At 39.9% G+C, this 25061-nt stretch overlaps 1 protein-coding gene across 1 annotated transcript in view; it reads right to left on the reverse strand.

Moving 5' to 3' along the window:
* Window positions 1-12513: 12513 nt before the first annotated feature.
* LOC126545702 (regulation of nuclear pre-mRNA domain-containing protein 1B) overlaps window positions 12514-25061 on the reverse strand; it is a 64110-nt gene continuing 51562 nt past the window's right edge. The window contains exon 7 of the mRNA XM_050193656.3: window positions 12514-24323. Within this exon, the coding sequence (XP_050049613.1) occupies window positions 24174-24323 (150 nt within the window). The 3' untranslated portion in view covers window positions 12514-24173. The remainder of the gene's footprint in view (window positions 24324-25061) is intronic.

The raw sequence follows: 25061 nt of genomic DNA on the forward strand, positions 1-25061 counted from the left end.
CAGAAGGGGCAAGCCAAAGGGTGTAACTTTGCCTAAGAGTGTATGGCATCGAGGTTCACTAATACTTGTTGCTGGGCTAGTTTGTTCATTACGTGCTTAAGAAAAGCCTGTGTGCTTGTACGTCTTTCCCTCTGTGTGGTGCTGCGGCATCGAGGTTCGCACCGTGGTATAGCGCATTTTGCAAGTTAAAGTGTTCGGCCGTTCAGCTTCTGGTCTTTCTCTCCCTCTTCGTCTTATTCTTTTCTATAGTGCAGCTCTAGGCGCCCGTTCCTGCGTTTGGCGTGAGCGTGCCACGGCGTAACCGAGCGAACGAGCACAGCAAAGGATGAAAGAGCGAACGCGGAGCGCAGCGGGAGATGAAAGACTGCGATAGCGAAGAGAGCACGAGGAGGAAAGCAAAGGACGCCTCCTTGAAGCACCACCAGATGGCGCTCACGTTCGCGACAGTGGCGGCGCTGGCCGCTCAGGGGTAAGAAAAAATAGAACCACAAATCTTCGCGCAAGCGTTTCCCGGTAAAGATTACGGTTGCATAAGTTATAGTTGCTGGGAATCGGCAACTGTGTGGCCAGTCTATACCGAATGTTTCAGTGAACACATTTAAAATTTTTTAAACGCTGTCTGTGACAGATAGCACAATTTTAGCTCATGGGCTGGAACTCGAAGAGGAGGACATTACTTGCAAAAAGAAAATTTTAATGTATAATCCACTAATTAACAAAAAAACACTTATTAAGTTTCTGACTAATTACCTTATAGCCCATATTGCAGTTTACAAATTTCAGCTGTGGAGTTTGCAAGACAGGGGGTCCACTTGGAAAAAAATCTAAGGATGACACCAGTTTCGAGATAATTCCCGAACTTTGCAGAGGAACGCACTGGCGTTCCAGTTACTTCCTTAACAAAACATGCTTATGCATTCAAGCACAAAAGTAACTGGAACACCAAAGCATTACTCTGCAAAGTTCGGGAATTAATATCTCGAAACTGGGCCATAAGGTAATTAGCTAAAACGTTAATTAGTGAATTTATGTTAATTAGTTGATTATGCATTTCATGTTTTTGTGCAAATAGTGTCCACCGCTTCGAGTAGACCACCTTATGAACTAGAATTGTGCTATCTGCCACAGGCAACTTTTAAGAATTTTTTAAGTGTGCATTCAAACACCCTGTATATAGCACCGCACATTGCGGCTCTGCCAGTCGGTGCGGTGATTGGTGCAATGCCTTGATGGATCACGAAATGAAAACACGTACAGAGCTGTGCTCGAATTTCACATTAGAGAGTATCGTAATGGTCGGTGAATTTCTTTCCTTTCTTTTTCTCTCTCTCGTTTCTTTGTTAAGGGGGAGAGGGGGAGGGCAATACTCCTGTATGTGTGACCCTGCCACGCAGTCTTTCCTAAGTGGTGTCAACCAGCATTTCCAACACACAGCACAGTAGCTCAGTGGTGGCTGCGAAGAAGTGTGGAGATGCCACTGTGCAAGTTCATTGTAAAATAACAGATTAACCATGGGGACGCCTAAATTGTGCAGGCAAATCCATTCTAGTCTTTGTTGTAGGGGTGTTCACAATATATACAAATAATAGGAATTCAGGTGGAACATACAGAATTTTCTTCACTATACAGGTCATGTCTTGTAGAGGCATTCAATTAGTACAATTGTTTATTCGTTTCATGCCAGTCCACTACAGAAATTTGCATTGGCACATACATCAGTCTATATGTGATAATACATCAGTTTTTAAGTTACTTGTATCTGTGCGCATAACAAGTTCTGCTAGTTTAACCTGCACAACTGTGAACCAGTTCACAGCAGTGCATGAGAAGTTAAAATATTGCTCAGCTTGAGTTCAACAGTGCAGGTGCAACGCAACACTCGAAGCGATGTGAAGGCGAAGATATGGCGCAGGTTTTGTGCTTGTCTGCCTAATGTGCACCATCCATGTAAGTTTGAAAGGAAGGGTACAACGCAGTGGGGAGGGGCAGATCTCGACCCGCAGTGGTCAGGTCCTGATGTGTTTGGTCTTAAAAATTGCAGAAAGCAATAACCCATTTGTGCTAGAAGTCAAACATAAGGTAGAGAAACGTGTGAACTGCATGGTCGGCTCTGCTAATGACAGAAGAAGCAATTACAGGGCAGTAAAAAAAAAAACTAGAAAGCCACTAGCACTGACAGACTGACAGAGTTATGTTGTTTAATCCATCATAGTATTAGTTTGATAAGCGTGGACACTGAATTGTGGGTTATGACATATATGCAACACGCTAATGTACACATGCATAGCCATAAGGGATGTGGCACAAAACAGCGCTTACACTGATGTGCTGCTTTGATTGCTGCTTAGTACCTGCATGTCTCCACATCATGTCGGCACCATTAGTCGGGATGGCACAGCAATATTAATCTTTAACCACCCTTTTCCTACACCTTTTCAAATGAAATGGCAGAGTTCAGACGGTGCAGGCAAATCAAATGGACCCACAGTGTGATAGTGCTTGCTGATAGACTAATATACAGGATGTCCCAGCTAACTTTAGCCAGAGTTTAATAATATGTGAATGCCACATAGCTGGACAGAACCAAGGCAGTGTTGTTTCCTGTCACTTGGAGATATTCAGATTAATTTTTTCTTTCTGCCTAATTACATAATTAGTCTTAATTAATCAACTTTCCAAATATTATATGTAATGAAAGGTGTCATGAAGAAAATTGTAGAGTGACATTAAAAACTCCCGATACAGCTTTCTATTACTCAATACATGCTACGTAAAAGCTTTTCCGAGCGTGAAAGAAGCCCACAAATGCATGCAAAATTGCTGCGCAACTGGCCGCTCGAGGCACTTTACGTGTATTCATTGGCTTCCTTTGTGTTCAGAAAAACACTTTTATGTAGCACGTATTTACCAACAGAAAGCTGTATTGGGAGTTTTTCATGTCGCTCAACAATTTTCTCATTGACACTTTTCATCTAATTAATATATTTTGAAAGTTCATTATTTAATTAGGACTAATTATGTATTAGGTAGAAAGAAAAAATAATCTGGGTATCTCCAAGCGACAGCAAACAACATTGCCTTGGTTCTGTTCAGCTATGTGGCATTCGCATATTATTAAACTCCGGCTAAAGTTAGCTGGGACACCCTGTATATACATGTTAAGTCCAGCGTAAATGTATTAGAACCTTTACAGATAAAGCTTTCTGGCCTTTTTTGTTGTAACCAATTGGTCCCAATTGTAAACCACAAGGAATGATAATAGCATGATTATAATGCAACTCCTCAAATTTTTGTAGTTTGTTCTGGGCAGTCAAGAGCATAGAATTTAGCTTTCATCAAGTTCCAAAATCTGTCAAAAAGCTTGTCTCAAACTACTGACACTGTATGACCTAATTTTTGCTTGCATATATAGCATGAGACAGAAAACACATAGGAAAATGGTGCAGATGTCACTGAATTGAACTGCCATTGTCTTAATGAATTTTTTGAACTGAGTGATGAACACTTGTGTTCTATGATCCAGTGAATATTGCAAGCATCAATAGTTTTTAAATTGTTGGATCAGTTGGGACCAATGGGCCCAGTTGCATAAAAAAAAATATGAAATTGAAAATGCAAGTTTTTTTACTGGGCTATTGGTTCTTGCTGTAAGAACTTATTTGACTAATAAGCTATTAGCTGTCAATTATTAGTTATTAAGCTTATTAGATTTGGTACGGGAATTTTCACAAGGGTATACATTGTAACACTGTGGAACATGTTGACCAACATTTTCTGTAAATAATTAGGTGCTGCCAATGTGTTCTTGTGGCCTTTCAACAAGTGCCAGCAAGGCGACAGTCCAAATTTCAGAGCACATTTTCTTTGCATCAGCAAAATGCTTCTGCAGTGTGGACAGGGCCTTGTGTACAGTCATCACAATGGTGAGGACAGCTATGAGTGTATTCCCTAGCAAAAAATCTGATAGGATAAACTGATAAAAATTCCATCAGTTTTTTCTATTGCATTATGAAAAGATACAACTGATACACTGATAAAATTCCTTTTAGTTCTATTTAGGACGTATCTGTGCTATTCTGCTTGTACAAGTCTACTAGTGTATTCTTTTTATTAGTGTTATAGTGTATTCACATTAGTTTGCCAGATCTATAGTCTATCAGTATCTATGTGTGTGGTATAGGTGTAATGTGCTTCAAGGAGGAGCAAGCTTCCTCGAGTGCCCAAAAAATGAGTCAGAAATAATGTATCTATATTATCACAAAAGACAATACATATAACTAAAATATAAAGTCCAGGATTTGCAAAGGAAAGATTGTTGGAACAAACCTAAACAAAAAATATACACCATACAACACCTTAAAAAGAACAAAAATGTGATCACATTTAGAAGAGAAAAGATGTTTACATTGGTTCACGACAAAGTTTAGCCTCTTTAAACAAGAGGTTATTGGCAATCAGGCCACTGAATTGGTTCACACGTACACCACGAAGATTATCAGACTTCACAATCTGGAAAGCTAGTGAAGAGGAGTGGTAGGTTCTTCATTATTAATTACCATGCCTTTATGGCTGTTTGCCGGATAAGTATGTCAGACATTTCAGTTTGCTTGTGGAGGGCATCTATATACTTCTACTGGACACCACTTCAGATGACATAATGAGATCACCCAATCTTCTCGCAGAGTTTCTTGTGAGAACACGTCTTTGTACAGATTGGGTGCAATGACATACAATCTACACCAAATTCTGCATCTTCCTAAAAGTGTGGCTAAACTAGGACCTCTTTGTCCCATTAGTCATTTGTATTTGAAGGCGGAAATGGACTTCTTGCGAAGCTGGTCAGTGGAGCTAATAGTGTTCTTGTACAAATATTGGAACGTTATGTACTTGCTAGAAAGTTACAGGCAGCTAAAGCTAGTTTAAATCTTTCACCAGAAGCAGTGTTTTCTTGGTGTACAGGAGAGGAGAGCTGGTCAGCAGACAGTTTTGTTAGGCACTGGAAAGCTGTGCTGAACTTGGACAAAAGTGAAAAACAGGCTGTAGTCCACAACCGTGGCTGTGACTCAACAAGTGTCACTGAATATTACCGAATGGTCAACCAATGAACATTCCACTCTCTCCAGTACACTCAGACTACAAAGACTAACAACAGTGCATTTGCCAGCTTCCAAGGTGCATTTTTTCTCATTTGTAGAATTCTTACAGGAGCGAATTCTTGTATAATTGTGCAATGCCAGAAACTATTTCCTGTTGAAATTCTCCATGCAAAGCACCTTTCAGTCTGCGTCTGAAGAGAGGAGCCACTAGTTCATGTAAAACACAGCGAAGTTATGCGCCCTTGAGTGTTTATGGAAATAGACCAAAATATTTTTGTATCGACAATCATCATCATCATCATCATCATCATCATCATCATCAGCCTGGTTACGCCCACTGCAGGGCAAAGGCCTCTCCCATACTTCTCCAACTGCCCCGGTCATGTACTAATTGTGGCCATGTTGACCCTCCAAACTTCCTAATCTCATCTGCCCACCTAACTTTCTGTCGCCCCCTGCTACGCTTCCCTTCCCTCGGAATCCAGTCCGTAACCCTTAATGACCATCGGTTATCTTCCCTCCTCATTACATGTCCTGCCCATGCCCATTTCTTTTTCTTGATTTCAACTAAGATGTCATTAACGCGCGTTTGTTCCCTCACCCAATCTGCTCTTTTCTTATCCCTTAATGTTACACCTATCATTCTTCGACATTCTGGTATCGACAATACCAAACCTTTATGAAAGAGACTAATTCCCGTGCTCAAGACATGGTAACGATGAACAGCAAAACTTCAGCCATGGTACATGAATGTCTGGTAATAACAGGTTATGGCTTTAAAAAACAGCAGTTGGTAACAGCGCACCACGCTTTACATCTTTCTGTAAGAATTAGCTTTTTGATGTTTGAAGATATTAAACAAGCCAGAGCCATCAAAATTCTAGAGCTTTTATTTTTTCTTGTGATAGCTTCTTGTTTTCCTAATGAACCAGCTAGCCCAATTTGCCACTCTTCATTATTGTACTCTTGTTGAGCAAGTGCTTGGGGAATTACGTGGTCTACATGTTGGCAGTAGTGATGCAGCTGCTGATGAACAGTCGCGGTAGCCGAAATATGACAATATTTTACAAAACTTTGCATGGTTTCGGGTCGGTGTCCTTACATGTAGCGAAGGACCCTACTTAACCAAGTGACTGCCTTGAGTGGGTGATCACAGTGAACAGTGCTTCACTAGCAGATGGTGAAGAGGTAAAGCTTCTCAGTCTGTATGCAGAGGCTTGTAAAGCAGCTGAATGATGCCTTAAGTGAGCAGTTGTGCTACTTGGTACAACAGCATCACTTTCACACCATGCATCTGTCTTCCTCACTTTGTTAGTTTCTCCTTTGACTCAATGTAGCTGGTGCAAGTTTATCCATTAACTGTGCCGGCATGACCAAGACACCGTCTTTTTTGTGAATGAAACAAGCAAACTCTTAAGATTTAATTTTAACAGTATATTACGGTTTGAATCAAAGACTCCAAACACTATATATGAAACCTGTTGCTGATAGTCTTTTTTGGTGTCACGTGCTGAAGGCTACACAGGTTAAACTGCTCTTACACATTTCGACGTGTAGTGGTTGAACTAGCACTCAGTGAAGAATTGTGTCTTTTGATTTTGCAATATGAGCGCTTGATGTTTGGTTCTGCTTGTTCATGAATATGTGGTTTTAAAAATGGTAAATCCATGTTCTTACTTGAATAAGTTCTCAGATCTGTACTCACTTTTGCTTAAATAATATTGCTGTATTGTTATGTTCTGATGTATTGCTGTAGATTTTGTACCAATAGCGATGCTTGTTCTGTTTCCTTGCTTCCTGTCAGTGTGCCATGCCAGTTTGTTCTTTTTGCACAAGCTCACTTGTGTTCTGTCACATACCACAACACCTTTGAGACGAATCCAAAGCACATAGTCTGAAAAAAATGACTTCATTTGAAGTTGGAATATGATAAAAACATGTGCCAATTAGACATGGCGTTCTGTGCAGCATCTGTGAGCACAAATGGGCACAAATGGGTACTTCAGTCTGTGTTTTTCCTCTTATGTGTTTGTTTAAATGTGGCTAAAGTTGCTTGCTTATTGTTTAGATAATGGAGCGTAAAATAAACCCTAGTCACGTAGGTAGTCATGTCCCTTGTGTCTCGTCCTTGTTCCTTTGTGAATGCATGCGTTAGCGCTGTTATAATTTTGAAATCAAGTATGCACCAACTAGCCCAGAAAGAAGCTTTAATGAAATCAGGTTGGTAGTGTCTAATTTATGGCATTCACAAAGTCAGCCTGACATATTAGAGCTGCAGTTAGTATCCACAGTCATGAAATTGTTTTGTTTTGCCTTAGTAAATAAACTTTATTGCAACAGTAATCCTATTTTGGATATGCATTAAATGTTGCACATCCGTCTCGCAAAATTTGTAAATGCAATTTTGTATTAGAGGAACTGGGCCACACCTGCTACAAAAATGGACAGATACTTTTCTCATGCAACTTCACCAATGTAGTTTCACAGACTAAGTAAAGCTGCTGTGCTTTGAAAACATGTGCTTTTATTTACGTTGAAACATGTTTAGGATAATATATCTGCATACAAGCTGTAAAAAGTTTTGATAATTGCACAGTTTACACAGTTCGTTTCCATTTGATATTCTAATATCCCAACTGTGTTTGTTTATCTGTTCCCGTGATAGGCAATGCATTCGGGGTTGTATATTCAGTTCATTTTAAAAACATCTCTTCAGGCATGTGGGCACTGGTGCGTGTGCTATTCCAAACATGCTTTATCAGTGCCTCAATTAGATTTCTGTATGTTGTATGATGATCTCTATCTGGGTTTAAAAGACTGATACATCATCCTATTTGGTCTTGTAGGCAGCAAAGTGAGATCTATCTGCTGCCTACCAGTCTGGTAAAGAGTTCTATGGGTAAGGTAGGAATATATAGGTATCAGACTCATAGAAGGACCCGTACAACCAATGCATATTCCTAAGAGACTTGTAGAAATTCCTATCAGTTTTTTTGCTAGGGAGTACTACATAACCTAAATATTTTTTTCTTGATTCTGATTAATTTTTTAGAGATGAAGAGCTCTCCTGTGGTGAAAAGATGCTTTTTGCAATATCAGTAGCAAGAATAAGTCAGTGGGGTGTATATTGTTCACTGCTTGTTAAAGGCCCAGTAAGCAGGTTCTACTCTATCGTGATTACCATCATTTCCCAGCACTAGGGAATACTTGTAACACAACAAAAGGTTCCAGGTGACCTGACAACATTAAAGCGATGCTAAAGAGGAAACATAAGTTAAAGTGAATTGGTAAATTACGCTTAAGCTAGCAAAATGGCCACTACAATCATGAAAACTTGGAAAGCCAGGAAACATACAAAACCGCAAGATGAACAACTGTGATGGCACCCTGAAGTTGCCACAACAGCTTACCACAATGTCATGAATATTGATGACATATACATAGGTCTAGTTAATTGTTTATTGGTTATGGGGGTCAGCAATACGAGGTAAATGAACCAAAGGCTCAACCTAGCAAGTTTTGATAAGTTTTCCCAAGATAGACCAAGTACGAGAAAGTTATTTCACTGCAAATCACTCTAATGCCTACAAATAAATCCTTTCTAAATACCTCAAATTAGGGTTAGGTTAGGTTACCTCACCTAACCTAACCCCATATTAAAAGGAATAGAGAGAAATTATTTGGAGATGTTTGAGGGATTTGCTGTGAAATGAGCTTCACCTAAGTAAATAACTTGAAATCTGCGTCGTCGCATTGACATACTAGCATTGAGGTTTGCATAAAAAGAAATTTATTTGCCCTTCACTTTCTCTAGTAACATTTATCTGGCAAATGAAAGAATAAATTTCGAAAGAATACCAGTTCAAATTGATCTAGTGTTGCTTTTTAGTATGCCTTTGAAGAACAATAGCTTTATTTCACAGTGCAGGTTGATTCATTGGTATCAGAGGTATGACATATATATGTGCAACAGTGGGCAGCAATGTTAAAAATAGCAAATGGAACAAATGATTTTTCGAAGTTTATTTCCATATCCAGCAAACATCAAGAACAGATGAAAGGCGCACAGCAGCAGCATATATTCATCTACGGATGAAGTTCCCTACTTAAATAGCTAAATGTCCGACAGTGAAACAAGGCAAATAATTGTCTTACAATAACATCAGATGGCAAAAAAAGGATTGTAAATGCTTAGGCCTTGTTTTATCGATTTATCAACCGCTGCTGTTGTCATTTTGGAGGGAGCGATGGAACGAAGAATGATAGGCTTAATGTTAAAAGTCAGAAAGAGGGAGCTTTGGACCAGAGAGCAAATGTGTATAGCTGATATTCTAATTGACATTAAGAGAAAAACATTTATGCTGGGCAGGTCATGTAATGCATAGGTTAGATAACTGGTGGACCATTAGGGTTACAGAATGGGTCCCAAGAGAAGGGAAACGCAGTCGAGGACGGCAGAAGGCGAAGTGGGGCGATGAAATTAGGAAATTCGCGGGCGCTAGTTGGAATTCGTTGGCGGAGGACAGGGGTAATTGGAAATCGCATGGAGAGGTCTTCATCCTGCAGTGGACATAAAATAGGCTGATGATGATGATGTGCATGAAATCTTGTTTTCATGGACAATGCCTTCAAATGATGTTTCCTTGAGATGCTGTTAAGACAGAATGTAAAAGCTGATGTCAACGTTGTCCACAGTGACAGAAGCGTTCTTGCAATATCACAGATGTGTGCATGGCTGCAGTATCAATCCATTCCATGCATATGTTAGCCATGTGCTCACTTTAGCGTGCTACTTAAATTGAAATTATATATATTTTCTAGAAGTTCCATTCTCCAACAAGAACAGAGAGGCTAACGTCCAACCAATCTTTGGCTTTTATGCAGCCACAAAAAGAAATACAATTCTCATATAAAACTTTCTTTTCCCAGGATCATTCTTATAGCTTACTCTGGAGAAATGTCAGCCACTGCAGCCTATCTTACCGCACCTTCCATCTTTTCTTCTTTTTGTGTCTACAACTGTGTTATTATTGCGGAAGGATACATCGTTTAGAATTTTTATTAATTCACTGCAAAACATGACTGCATACAGTGATTGTCCTTCGAGTATGTATGAATTGATACATATATTGAGAGGTCTAACGCATTCATATTTAGTGGTTTTCTTTCTTCAGAAGATGTATACACCTCTTATGTCTCTTATCGTTCAAGTGGTGCACTATACAGTGAGAGACACATGCCCCAAACTGATATTAGCCTATTACAGCCCACTATGTCTGGGCATTCTAAACAGACAAACTTGACGCGGAGGTTAAGCAGTGACAATGGTGTCTGCAAAATACTACACCAATGTAGGCTGTGAAAACAGCTCAAAATTCAAACAAAAGCCTGTGCACCCTTCTTCTAAGAGGAGCCACTATTTTTGCCAGCAGAGTTGGTGCCACATGCATGGTACTTCTGTGTCATACTTGCTGCATCTGCAGCGCACAGGTAGAACAACAGCACAAACAACTTGGGGATTCTCACGAAAGGTACAACACCAAATACTGCGTCTGGTAATGCGCTGTGCAGCAAAATGTATTGATAAAAACAGAAAAGACAAAAAGTAAATAAAGAGGCGGAGATTGTGATAGAAATGTCACATGGGCCCTCACCTCTAATAAGGGAGAAAGCAGGAGATGAATGTCACTTGCAGATGCTGGTCAAGGCAGTGGGAAAAAATTTGTGCAGTGGGGAGGGTAGCTCACTACTTCACACCATGACCCCTTGCAACATTTCATTTGCTTCTATCGGAACTAATACTAATCATTTAAAAAAAATTCAGTGGCATTCCACTCTAAAGGCGGATGAACAGCGAAAGTGTGTATAGTGATGATTATACCTAGTTAATATATGTGTGCATATGCATCCTACCCATAGCACTGCCAGCGCAACTACTGATAACATCGCTAGGCGATGTTGACATCACAGTAAAAGGCACACACATTGGACTTAGCTTCACAGGCACAGCAGCGTGCCCTTGAAGATCGCCTTCGTGACCAGAAATGGGAATGGGCACGGCGGCGGAAGAGACCACCAATGACGAACGGGCCGTCAATGCCAAACGTATGCGCAATGCCCATCGGGACCCCAAATACTGCGAGGAGGAAAATGCTAGACTTCGATGCGGCTGCACCGGAGTTGTGTGCAACTGGCGTGCCGACTCTCGAGCCGGAGGTCTGGCAATATCAATTTCTTAGTCTACGCGAACCTCTTCTACGCACACAGAAAAAACTGAAACCTAGCCATAAACACCGCTGTAAAATTCTCCAGGCAGATCAATCCATGGATGGTACTTTACAACTTCTAGTGTATAATCAAAAGTTTCAACAAGGCCTGGTAAGGGACTCGTTAATATAGTTACAATCGGAACTCATCAAAATTTGCTGTTTGTTCACGAAAATGAACTTTTGAATTAGATTAACACATGAGTGTTTCAACTTGTCTATGTTGTGGACATCCTATGAGACTCCACATGTTCACCTCTATTATCAGATTGTTTCCTGCACTTCATTACTGATCTGTTCAAAGATACCTTCTTGTTATTTTCTTCTTAAACAAAACAGGGGACTTGAATTTATCAACAATACATAAACAAGGGAGGCCTCAGCCTGAAGGAAATTTTTTAAGAGGAGGACTTAGAGGTCTTCATTAAAGTGAAGACTGTCTACATTCAGCCCTAATGAAGACAAGTTGCCTTGTAGAAACATTGGCTTCCAGCTGAGGCTTCCCTTGTTTGCATTATCAGTTTATACTGCTGAAGTAGTTTTTCTGAAGAAAAGGCTTCATGCTGCTTTTGGAGCCACATGGATTGCAACATGAAATGTTGGATCCTTATAGAAAATTACTGCTGGCCTATGAAGAATACAGCACTCAAACTATACCATAAGTGCTCTAAAATATTACTACACAGGTCTATCTATTGCAGAATGCCTGACATTGCATATATATGCAGCACTCACAATTAAAAAAAGAAAGAAAGAAAGATAAAAAGAAAAAGAATTCTTGCAGCACCGCCAGTATGTACTGAAACTCAAGATATGCAATGCTTTACCGATGCATCTGAAAAGTACACATGGAGTTTTGCATATTAGCTGCTGGAAGTAACAATTCTACAAACCATTTATGTTACCTAAAGTATTCTTCAGGATGCCGTGAAAGTTTCAATAATTTTTTCTGATCCAATACTGTGCCTGAAGCAACAAGCCTCTCCACTACAAATTTTTATATCTAATATATCTTTGAGCAATGGTCAACGCTCTCCCATAATGAAAATTTCAATGCCTTTGCGAACCGCAAACTCGCTGTTGTATACATGCAGCATAGGGCAATATACTGGTTAATGCTCATTGCACTGAATAAGTGCAGCAAGCGCATATCACATTGCCAATGCAACTTTATTGTTTACATGTTTACAAACACTGTGGCAAGAAATAACCACATCAAGCAAAAGTGCACACGTGCTGTTTAGAGCCACAAGCACTCAGACATACAGCTTATATGTAGTGCTCATACTGCAAGGACCTTGGATAATGAGTGTTGCTGATAAAGTATGGTCTACTACATCATTTAGACACAAACAATTCGAAAGTACTATATTTATGGCACTGCATTTTAGCCCGCACAGGCGAGCTGGCACCTAATCTGTCTGTCTACATTTCTTTGTCGTGTCTCATACTGCCCTACATTTAGGAACACCATGAATCAAAACAAAAAATCAAAATCACATCATAGAGTTTTACACCCAAAACTACTCGTGGGCTACAAGATGTGCCATAGCGGGGGTGCTCCAAGTTAATTTTGACTGCCTGGAGTTCTTGAACATGCACCTAAATCATACTATCCACGAGAATTTTTGCATTTGCCCCCATCAGATGTTGCCACTGCGGCCAGCAATCAAACCCTTACCCTCCTGCTCAGCAGCAGTACACATTAGCCATTGAGTCACCATGGCAGGTGAACATCATGAACCAACTGCAAAACGAAAAAAGCAGTGTCACAATTCTTCTAATATCCAGAGTGAACCTTTGTGACTTCTCAGCATTTGCATTTTGATAATGCATTTTAATTTATGCACAATCATACAGCCTGCTTAAAAAATTTAAAATGAACTAGTGCAAACCACCACAAATTTCACAATTTAAGGACTCACATTTACTGAAAAAATTTTGCATAGCAAGAGTGAAATTCACAGAGATAATTTGTTGATATATTTGACTTTGAGGACAACATGAATAACAACCTTGGGTGCATGATGGCATAAAACGTCAGAATGACAGCCACATAAATCTCTCTTACCTAAAGAGTCTAGTTCTAGACAAAAGGCACCACTACCTGGAGCTGTCTCTTAATTTCAGCTTGTGCTATCACTACCAATAAAGAATAATAAATAAAAAGAAAGGCAGGGTCAGCTAAGAGTAATAGGAACTATGCCAGAACCCCTAATTGGTTTAAAGATAACCTTTCAAACGTGAATTATGACACAAACTTTCTCAGCCATGTTCACAGGAACGCAACTGTTTTACTACTGCCCAGTAAAAATTATCTGAGGTGCTTCACAAGCACAGTAACATATGCATGGCACTGCATCAATGAAATATATTCAAAAGAAGCTTCTCATATAGCAATGCAACTATTACTGCAGTCATGAACAGATTTTCTAAGTTCTGTTAGAAAAAGACTAATGTATAACTTTGACTAGCCAGGAATTAAGACAGAAAGCTATAAGTATGAAAATACAGTGTTTGTTGATGGCATTCTTCACATAAGCAAAAAATAAACCACACTAAGATGATCCCTAGGCATGCAGGAAAAATACATGCTATTAATTTCGCTAAAGTGTCACATAATAGGCAAATGAAGACATACTGGAGAACATCTTCAAGCAGTGATGCGTAATCTGTAGATACTATGGAACCGTTGTAACACAGACTGGTTGGTTGAAATGCAGAGAGAAGATGACAGCTTGGAAAACCAACAGGTAGGTAAGCATTTCTTTTTTTTCAGCCAATCATGCAGACCATCGTCCGGAGGAGGTTAAATGAGGCTCAACGATGTAGTGAACAATGGGGCATGCACAGCCAGTCTAATCCACAAAAGATTTAGTCCACACATGCTTTAGGTGAGGCATCATCTCAACAGTGCTAGAAGAACCCAATAAAGTACTCGTTACATACTGTGGTGGGTCGATACATATACAAGTTACTCAGAAAATGTGGTTATGTCACTAAGTAGAATACTGATTGCTCTATTTCAAAAATTACTGGAGCAGAACACCAATTACCGAAAAAAAGTAACCAGTTACTTGCAAGTCACTTGTTAATTACTTGCAGGTCACATATTTCTAAATAGCAGTAACCAAATCCACAAAAGTCTGCTCAATTACTAATCTTTGCTCAAAAAGTATTTCTTCCAATTTCAGTCCCCAGCTTGCTCCTGTTTCTCATGTCACTGAAAAATATTGGAAAAAGATATTGGAGCTAGCTTTTATGAATGCACAAAATCAGGACTGTAACTGTAGTGGCATAGTAATTGAATCCTTAAAAGTGTCATCTCCAGCTGGAATTGATTGTATAAATTCTAAAGTTTTAAAAAGCACTAAACATTTTTCTGCTGCCATACTGTCGCACATCTTCCAGCAATCACTGTCATCTGGAGTGGTGCCAAGAGACTGGAAGGTTGGCAAGGTCATCCCAATACCCAACAAAGGTCTGTCGTTCTCACCTGTAAGCTACCGCCCAATATCACAACATGCATGTGCTGTAAACTAATGGAACACATAAATCTATTCTCAAACAGTCAATTTTCTTATCTCTGTACATTTTTTTCACCCCAGTCAGCACGGATTTCAAAAAGGCCTTTCGTGTGACACACAACTAGCGCTCTTTATTAATGACATCAGCTCAAGTACTGACCACAACATTCCTGTAGATGCATTTTTCCTAGATTTTGAAAAAGCCTTTGATAAAGTACCGCATAATCATCTTTTTTTTTTTTTCAAACTTTCGCTCCTAAATCTTGAAACTGCGGTTCTAAACTGGATAAAAAATTTCTTGTTTAACTGAGAACAGTTCGTTTATGCCAACCAGACTTCATCGTCCCAACGTCCTGTCATCTCAGGTGTACCTCAGGGTATGGTTCTCGGTCCCCTCCTATATTTAATTTATATTAACAACCTGGCTACTAATATATCGTCTAATATCCATTTATTCACTGATGACTGCGTAATTTATCATTCTATTAACTGCTCTAATGACTCCCAGACCCTCCAAAATGATCTAATAACTATCGAAACCTGGTGCAGAAATTGGCTAATGACTCTGAACATTAAGAAGACATCTGTTGTTTCTTTCCATTGCAGAAAATCCTATCCTACTCCGAAATATTTGATTTGTGGCTCCGAAATATCACCCGTGAATTCCTGTAAATATTTAGGTATAACCATAACACCAGATCTCACTTGGTCGTCCCACATAACAAACATTTCTAACAAAGCAAATAAAGTTCTTGGCTACCTCAGACGAAACGTACGACTTGCTCCTCCTTCTGTGAAGCTTTCAGCATATTTAACATTAGTTTGTCGGAAACTTGAATACGCTTGCGCCGTCTGGGACCCACACCAATCTAATCTGTCCAAAACGTTAGAATCTGTTCAGAATAGGGTAGCTAGGTTTATATATTCAGATTACTCACATCGCTCAAGTGTCACTAACCTAAGTAACAAAGACCATCTTGTAAACTTAGAATTATGACACGAAGTCCCTCGACTAATCCTCTTTCACAAGTTCTTCCATTCTTTGTCTGACGCATCTATTATCATGCCCACACAACTGCACATCTTCGCTCATTTTTTGTTCAAACAACCAAGGACTGCAATGATCTTCCACCCCACGTCATGCACGACTCCAGCCCAGCTCTGTTCAAAGCGCACATTGAACAAGCCCTGTATTAATGCTTGCCCCTCTTGTAATACCCCTGAACTCAGGTATTTGAGGTATAATAAATAAATAAATTAATTAATTAATTAAATAGTTGGTTGAAGAGAGCATTGAAGGTGGGCTTTCAAAAATTTCCTTAAAAACTCAACAGATCACAGTGCACATTTCGACTCTCTCAGTCTTCTTGCCCACTGTCCTCCCCTCGCACTCTCACTGAAAGAGTCATCCTCAAGATTAAAATTTACACTGCTGTCAGCAGGCTTTTGCTTTTGTGCTCAACCTAACTTTCTTTGTGCCTTCTCATTAAATAATTACAAAACAGAAGACAGCGGTAGCCAGAGTTATGCCCATTTGATAGTATCTTATTTGCAAGTACAGGCTTAGAAATGTTCAGCATCAACATATGCAGCCGAATTGTGTAATCATGACTTGAGCGGTGCGATGCAATGCAGCATTGCTCGGTGCAATACATCCAAGTTCGAGTTACCAGCAAAATGGCTCAAACAAGGCAACCGAGTTGATTGGCTCAAGATCCAATTCTTTGTGGCATGGTGTCTGCATGCAGTTCCACTATGAGCATATTTGGTGTTAAAGCTAACATTTCGAAGCACACACTGATCGTTGAAATTTCACAAAATATACCAGTTAAGAGTAATGACAACCTTGAACTTTGGAAAATATACCCTTTCTCTTACTGTAGATTCACAAATTAAATATACTCTCTTAAAACTATATTTGAATTTTACATCTGAAGATGGTGTCACCATTATATACCTTAATTCTACAATTTTTGTAAGGCCTAATCTTTAACAGTAGGTACAGTGCTCCTACAAGATCACTTGACAAGGCTGTGGCAACAACTGTCAGTGACATCAGAGGATAGCATAGTTAATAAGTGAGGGGAAAACACTGAAGGTACACAAGTACAAAGGAGAGGAACAGAAGGAAAAAAAAACTCTTGTGATGCAGCTCTGAAGCAAGAGAAAAATAAAATCTTTTGAGTTATATTTTTTCTTTGATTTAATACGTGGAAAGATATAAATGCACTATCGAAATATGCAGACTTTATGTAGTTTATGGAATTTATTTTTTAAACACAATCTAAACAGGCACATTCCTTGGGTATTTGCTTCCTGCAACACAGCTCTGTATGATCCTTAATCCTTCAGAATGCACTCATATTCCTTACAAAATGATTTTTGTTCTATATCAAGAAACTTTTTATGTCAGAGAACAGCAACCAAACGCTCTGATCAGGATCTAGACACAGCTCACTTGTTGTGATCCCATAACGAACAGACAAGCAATTTAACGAGTAGGAATTACCACTAAAAAGTAATCAAGTTGAGAGTACTCAAAAAAGTAAGTGCAAGTTATAAATTATTCGCAAAGTAATTAAGTTACAGTAGTAACTAACAAGTACAGCATTTGAGTTATGTACAAGCCTGTGCAGGTCCTACCAATACAAGACAAAGACAAAGCAGCTCCAAGTATCAGCAAGTATACTATTGCTCATGTCCAGCTACAGCTACTGATAAACCCTCGGTCCGAGTGTGTAATGCTTATGAAACTACCTTGCTTCTCTTCAATGTGCTCACAGCAAAAGATTACGAAAGGCAGTACAAGCAGCACGAATGTGCACACTGAATGAAATTCACAAATTTATGGCAACATTGGTGCAGTTAGAAAAATGCACTGCCACAAAATAATTACGAGATAATGCCTCATACCTCTATACTGTGTAAATTCTATGTAAATTTCAGAATGAACCAATTCTCTGTCATCAGATCCACCATGCAGTTCACAAGGACGGTTCGAAAGTATAGTTACGAATGTAAAAACAGTCCGGTAGCAAGGAAACAGCCAATCACTTTGAGAATTGTCCTCACCCAGCCTTAAATTCAGCAATGAATAGTAAACAAAAGCCTACAAGCTGGTCACCCTACAAGGTTTTGTTTCAAGTCAGAACTCTCATCCATGGATTACATTTTTAACTCAAGCATGCAGCATCCAGATGTGAGAAAAAGTGCAAGTATAAAGATTCTGGTCAGTATGATGTAGCTGGAAGTGTGTTAACTTCCCTTTTTTCTTTTTAATTTGGCCCTGTTTGCATACCAAATGCTGCAACATTAGGCCACTTGTCCTTGTGGCATAACCTGTTCCCTGAAAACTCTCACCTCCCTTGCCTCTCTGAGTGGGTTTATAATATCCTGGAGATATAGGGGTGGTGTTGCAAAAAAAGTCCACATCTATTATTAAGGTCATAATAACGTAGCAAACTCTAATTTCAATAATTATTTATTTGTAAATTGCACAAAAAACACAGGGCAACGAAAAGAACTGGAAACACAGATGCGCACTCCCAAGTGAAAGTTTAATGAAAGGAACAGACTCTCTTTGACACATGCAATAGTTGCATAATTTCACTATGTACAAACAGTGCAGATAACCCCCAGAAGAAAGAACATGAAAGAACAAGGCAAGATAACCAGTAGAAAGAATGAAGATTACAATAGCCTCCTTGCCGCAAGATTTAAAAAGAAATCAAGTTCACTTTTATAACGCGATACAGATGTGAACTTTCAGGTGGGAGTGCACACTTCCATATGCGGTCCTTTCTGCTGTCCTGCATTTTTTGTATCATTTATAAACATATTTAGGTCGACTTGCATTCATTTAATGTTTTCTTTTTAATCATCTATGATGGTGTTTTGGCAGGGGATGATATAAAAGATGGCTAATCTGAAAAGATCTTTCGAGCAACGCTTTCTTCAAGTTGTAGCTATTACTGCAGTTGGCAACAACTTATGTCAGTGAAAACACAGCTGAAATTCAGGTTCATTTGCATGTGCTGAAGTGAAATTTTTTTTAATGGTACACAATGGCACTTTTTTCAGATTTTTTTAAGTAGCAACATATCCTGCATGCCATGATTGACTAAACTGATTCATTCCTGTGCTCAGACGTCGATTCATACAGTCACCCAGAACAAGAGCACCAGTAGTGACATCTTGAGAAATGTTCAATTACAATAATTATAAATGTTTTAGCACTACACAATACTTCCTGGTGTAAGAAATAAAAGGTTGTCTTATAATGGTCACACTGCTACTGAAACCTTTATGCCCCAGCTGGCAAGTTGAACAGAGCCATTCATAGAAATTAAGAGCCCTGCAGACTTTGTTTAAACTTAGGAAAGACAGCTCCCCAAGATTTCAGCACCAGTGCAGCTACTTCTGTGCCCATATGCCAAATTGTAATCACAACGTGGCTGTCGAAATCATCTGTATGAGGGCACAGACTGTGAATGCAGGTACAGATCTTTAAAACTAATCTGCATAATAACTACACAACTCTCAGTCATGCCATCTGGAGCGCATGACCATAATCCCCAGCTGAATGCACAATGTCAACTTCACCAAGATTCATACACCTCAGATAATTACCGAAGTTGCCTTCTAAGCATACGCTAAAATTCACTTTTCAGATTCAAACGCTACAATGAGGTATGAGATTGGGTTAGTTGGCGTTTCATCTTGTTAAACAGTGTGAAATGACACAAGAGATGGCAAACCTCCATCCCATCTCTTTTGCCGTCATTTGTCTCGGTTCGCGCTGCTTAACGAGATGAAACAGCAAAAATTTACCCAAACTAAACACCACAAAATGAACCTTTGCAAAGCGTTGAAATAAAATTGCAGCACCATATCACTACGACAATGGCAATATTCCAGCTAGAGCAGACTTCTCTACAACACTTGCAAAGTGGTGGGAGTTTGAAGAGGACGAAGGGGCAAAGGATACGTTGGAGTGCACTTTCTTTTCCCAGCCAAGTGCTTGCTTGCCTTAACCGGTGGTTTTATTTTTGTTTCAGTGACATGCAGTTGGAAAGACTGAATTTTACACACAACTGCTAATGGAAGTTTGTAAACACAACAAGAGAAAAAAAAAAGGCCTATGTGCCCAGTTTCGAACACAGTTTCAAAATCTCTCAAAAATTTGAGCCAATGACGAGTGCCCTACCTACACAATCTATCTAAGCAGCACAGACATAAGTTATCACTGCAATGCTGATGGTTGTGATTTGGGTATGAAGGAGGCCACGCACGAAGCAGCCAGAGAGGGCAACCACATATCTGAGGGTCACGTTTCCTTAATGCATTCACTCGAGGTTGGCTTTGACCTCTTTTGAGGCTGTATGCAATGGAAACAGCTGATGAGGAAACAGTGGAAGACAGTGTATAGCAGTATCTGCTGATATCCTGGTGATGCAAGGCTAAGATATATGGTGGTGACTGCATTCGGTGACCACCCTATATTTTAGTAAAAAAAAAAAATAAGTTGTAATGTGAGGCAACAGATTAAAATTATGCACAGCAAGCTATGCAAGTTATGGCATTTTATGCCTGTGTTCACTTTAGGGTGCAGCACAACAGGTCAAAGAACAAAACAGAGAGGTGTAGACAAATGACGATATTGCCAACATACCAACGACGAGCCAGTATGTGCACAGACTGTTGATAACCGTGAATTCCAAGGACCTTTGAATCTATCTGTGAACAGCATACAAGATTCATTCTGTTTGAGGTCGATGAATCTGTCCCTGTTCTATGCATCTCATCTTTTGAAGTGTGACAGAACATATTTTACATCCAAAATACCTGTCATGCTTAAGTTTGCACAACTGATGCAAAACAGAGAAGAGAGGTATATTAGATAGAGATCCTTGGGTGGTATCAGAAGTCTCCAAATGCTATTGCACTTGCACCAATTTTGGCACAGCAAAGGAAGCAAGTTTTTTTTTTTTTTTCTGCTCCAGTGTTTTGCAGACTTGTTGAAAATAGTAAATGTTTGCTTAGCAGTGATTTTTATTTTCAATGAACAGAGCAGTGCACTTTACATAATTGTTAAGTGATGATAAAACAATGAAGGTTTCTCATGTGCAATATGTGCACCTTGGTAACTTGCTGACCATTCTAGAACAGCAGAGGGCTCATTTGAAAACGATAACCTTTCAATGATGCTTGTTTTATTGGCTGAAAATCAGATTTCATTAACACATTACTTCCATCATGCTAAATCTTTTTAAGTTTGCCAGTACATATAGATCTTTCCAATGAGTGTTCCCTGCGCATCGCCATAATACCCTCCAGACTGTTGCGAACAAGCATGAGCGCTCCTTAAAAGCACTACAGAAGCTGCAGCATGTGCCTTTGTACTCATGCACAACAGTCTAGAAAGGAGTTGTCCCCCCCCCTCCCCCCCCCCCTAGTAGAAAAGGTTTACATGAGCCTGAATTTGAGAGTTTTGAATAGCAGAAAAAAAGTTGGCATACGAAGACAGCAGCCAATAGGTTGCATACCTCCATGCTTCCCCAGCATATCAGCAAACCACTGTAGGCTCTCCATTAACAATAAATTTTCATTTTAATATTAAAAAAAAAAAGAGAGGTGTGACATACTCATCAGAAACAACATGCATATCATTTTTCTTTGTGTGTGTGTGTGTATGCAATGGCATACCGCTCAAAGAGAAGAGTAAACAATAAGGAGCTACAAAATTGTCTTCCTCACTCCACAGGCTTGACCGTGGCAATAAATGTTTGTAACAAAAGAAAAAAAATAATAAACTGAGAGACAAAACAAAATAAACCGAAAAAAAAAACCCTAAATGAAAATTACTTTTGTCAAGTAAATAATATTACATTTTAAAAAAGCCACTTGCACAAAGATACCTCAATGCAGTTATTCTAATTATGACCACTTCCATCTGTCAGAATCAATACATTTAGCACACAAAAAAGGCATATAACTACATCCACAGCACCAGCTTCTGAAGAACCAACAACAGGTATTGTAAAGAATACCGTTTGCAAAAGTATCGCTGTACTGCACTGTGATGGTTTTAGTCTCGCACATTTCGATTCACAAATCGCTGACCAAATGCATGCTTATTTTTCGCGTGTGCTAGCACATTTTGTTGCACAGGAAAGGAAGCTGACCATGTTGTGCAAGTTGCTTTTGTAATCAAACACATGCTAAAAGTTTCTTCTGAAGGAGTGTTGTCCAACACAAAGCTCCTATGATACACTACAGCATACTTATTAAAACAAAAATGCACACTACAGTTAAAACTCGATCTAACGAAACCTGACTTTACGAAGTTCTCCATTTAACGAAGAAATTTCCATTCCCCAATAGTTACACATACAGTTCAATGCTGTCATCAACCCAAATTAATGAAATTAACTTTGCCATCAAACTCCATTTAACGAAGTTTTTCCTGAAATAAATGAGTAAAAATGTGGTGATTTCTTTGTAATTTTGACACAGACAAGTTTTTCTTCGTGCATGCGCTCTAGCGCAATCGTGTTAAAACATCTGGGCGCCCTAGTCGCAGCCCTAGCTTTATTTTGACGAGATTGCACGCCGCGCCCATGCGCAGCACAACGGACTCGGCAGTCGTCGATCCCTTGAGGCGGTTTCCTGGGGCCCACGAGGGAACTGAGGACGCATTGCAAGCACTTGTGGGCTATGAGGTGTGGGTGCACCCACTGCTAGTGAAGCACACACAGGCGAAGATCCCGAGTTTTTACTGCAACATATCAAATTCGCAGTTCTCTGCAGAACACCGAGGTGTCTTTTTTTTTCCTTTCGGTTTCATGCACAAGCAATTCAGGTCGGCCTTGCGGACTTTTCACACACGCAGGCCTGGGTTAGCGACAAATACAATGCTGTGGTAGCTTTTGGGTGTCGCTACGTTACAATTGTAGATTTCGAAGGACCGAACAATCCCTTTCTCGTTTTCACGAACTTCGCTATTTAGCGAAGTCAAGCGTGATCATTGCATTACTTTGTTAAATCGAGTTTCAACTGTAGACAGTAAAAACTAACACGTTCATCATACACATACCAGACAGAATACATTGGAAGGCAAGTATGGTTCATGCATGCCTTAAAATTAATATGAATATTAAAAAAAAAATGGTGGTGGTGGTGGGGTGGGGGCATTAAGAAAACGATGCTAGCTACAACAAAATACCACTTTTATAACATCTTTGCAGCTCATATATTTAGGGGAAAAAAAAACACACACCCTGATTGATTTAGACTGCCCACAGTTAAGTCAGCAGACACAAGGATAAAAACCAGTTTTACTGGTGACAAAGTCCTCCTCTATGGCATAACACACCTTGTACACAGAACTTGAACATTACATACATATAACATGAAGACATCTGCAGTTTCTATCATAAAATCTACACACAATGTGTTCACTGGATTTCTCATAATAGAGACAAAAGGAAATTAGAAGAAAGAGCATTTAGTCTAAGTGCTGTTGGAAATGGCCCAATGCAGAAAATTTCTTGCAATTAACAAGGTTCCAACAGAACATATCAACAAGGCCAAAATGGGATGAGCAGGCATACATATGTTACAGCTGTGTACATGTATGTATTGTACTCATGCATGTCTTAGTTCAGGTTCTTTATTTCAAGTAATGTATTAGTGACTCAAGTGAATATTCAGGTTTTAATATAATCTTTAAGAGCTTCACAAGATAACTTTCAAGAAACCTTCACTGCACAAAGCGAGATGTAAATTAACAGATTTGCACTGCGGTGACAATTTGTTTAAAAACCAAATTAACCATAACTGGGGTTGTAACAGTGCAACAGAATTCTGTGTGTGTGGTGGTGACGGTGGGCAGTGAGAGACTGAGAGAAAAGAAGTAGCAGCTTAGGCATGCCTTTAAGACTTTAGAAGCGAACACGCATTCCTTCGTGCCTGGCATCCTCAATGTGCATACACTCACAAATGGCCTGAAAAAGGAGACTACGCTGCTGCCCTCCAAGTGGATCATACCAGCCAGGTTACAGCACACAGCGAGTCTTCACAAAAGCTAGAACAAGCCTACAATGCAACAACGTGAAATGCCGGGAAGAGAGAAGCCAGAAAAAATTGGGGGAGGAGCAAACTACTTTGTAAGCGTTCCCTCAACACACAACAACAGGCTCAACCTATAGCTGCTAGCCACTGAAGACTGCATGTCATACAGCCAGAAGCAGTGTATTGTGGCCTGAGAACCGAGCGGACAAGAGTCACTGGTGGCTGAAGAGATCCCCAGCTGATGGCAAGGGTGCCAGACCACCGGTGACGCTTGGCAACAGGGTAAGGTCAGGCAAGTTCTGCAGGTGGGACTTGAGCTCGTTTCTGACATGCGTCACCTTGTGCAGCTTGTCACGGTGCTCCTGCACATAACAAGGCCAGATTCTTATTAAGAAATGTAGAACCCTCATAAATGAACACTTCGAAGAAAAATGGCACTCAAACAGCACCCTCAAAGTTTGTTGGTCTTACACAGAAGATCACTGGTTGAGGCACTTTGTGGAAAGTACGGAATTTCACATTTTCCCATGCTTCTGTATACGCCTTAGAAGCTAGGAAAGCAAACACCTCCCCCATCCCTTCCCATGCAGGGAGCAAGGCGGTGTCCCGAACAGCGGTGTGACCCTCTTGCAAATCAGTCACAAACAGACTATATCGTGACTGCGGAACCCCATGCTGACTGGACCAAACAAAAAGAGCAAAGCAGGGGTACTCAAACCAGCATGGCTGAGCGAGTGCCGGGAGACAGGAATGAGAGTAATGATTAAGGAAGGACCCCAGGTCCTGCTCCTTTTTATATTGATCCCCATCTTTGTTCACCGTACGACTCAGGCAAGGGCCTCAGCCGCTACCAGCCTGCATCCCAACAAAACTTCTGGCTTGCAAGCAAAAGTATGCTGTCATGTTGGCACTTTCCCTTGTACCATCGAAGATGAACCATGCAAGGTAAGTGCTCTGGAGTTGGCAGCCAAGTCTAAGCCTTTACATGGAAAAGAGGCTTATCGAGAAAGCTGTGTCCAACTTGATACAATTCCTCAGTTTATAAATTGTATGGAGATATGGACTCGAAAGGTGCCACAAATTACACTGTTGTTTTACTT

Source organism: Dermacentor andersoni, chromosome 1 (genome assembly GCF_023375885.2).
Source record: "Dermacentor andersoni chromosome 1, qqDerAnde1_hic_scaffold, whole genome shotgun sequence".
Lineage (NCBI taxonomy): Eukaryota > Metazoa > Arthropoda > Arachnida > Ixodida > Ixodidae > Dermacentor > Dermacentor andersoni.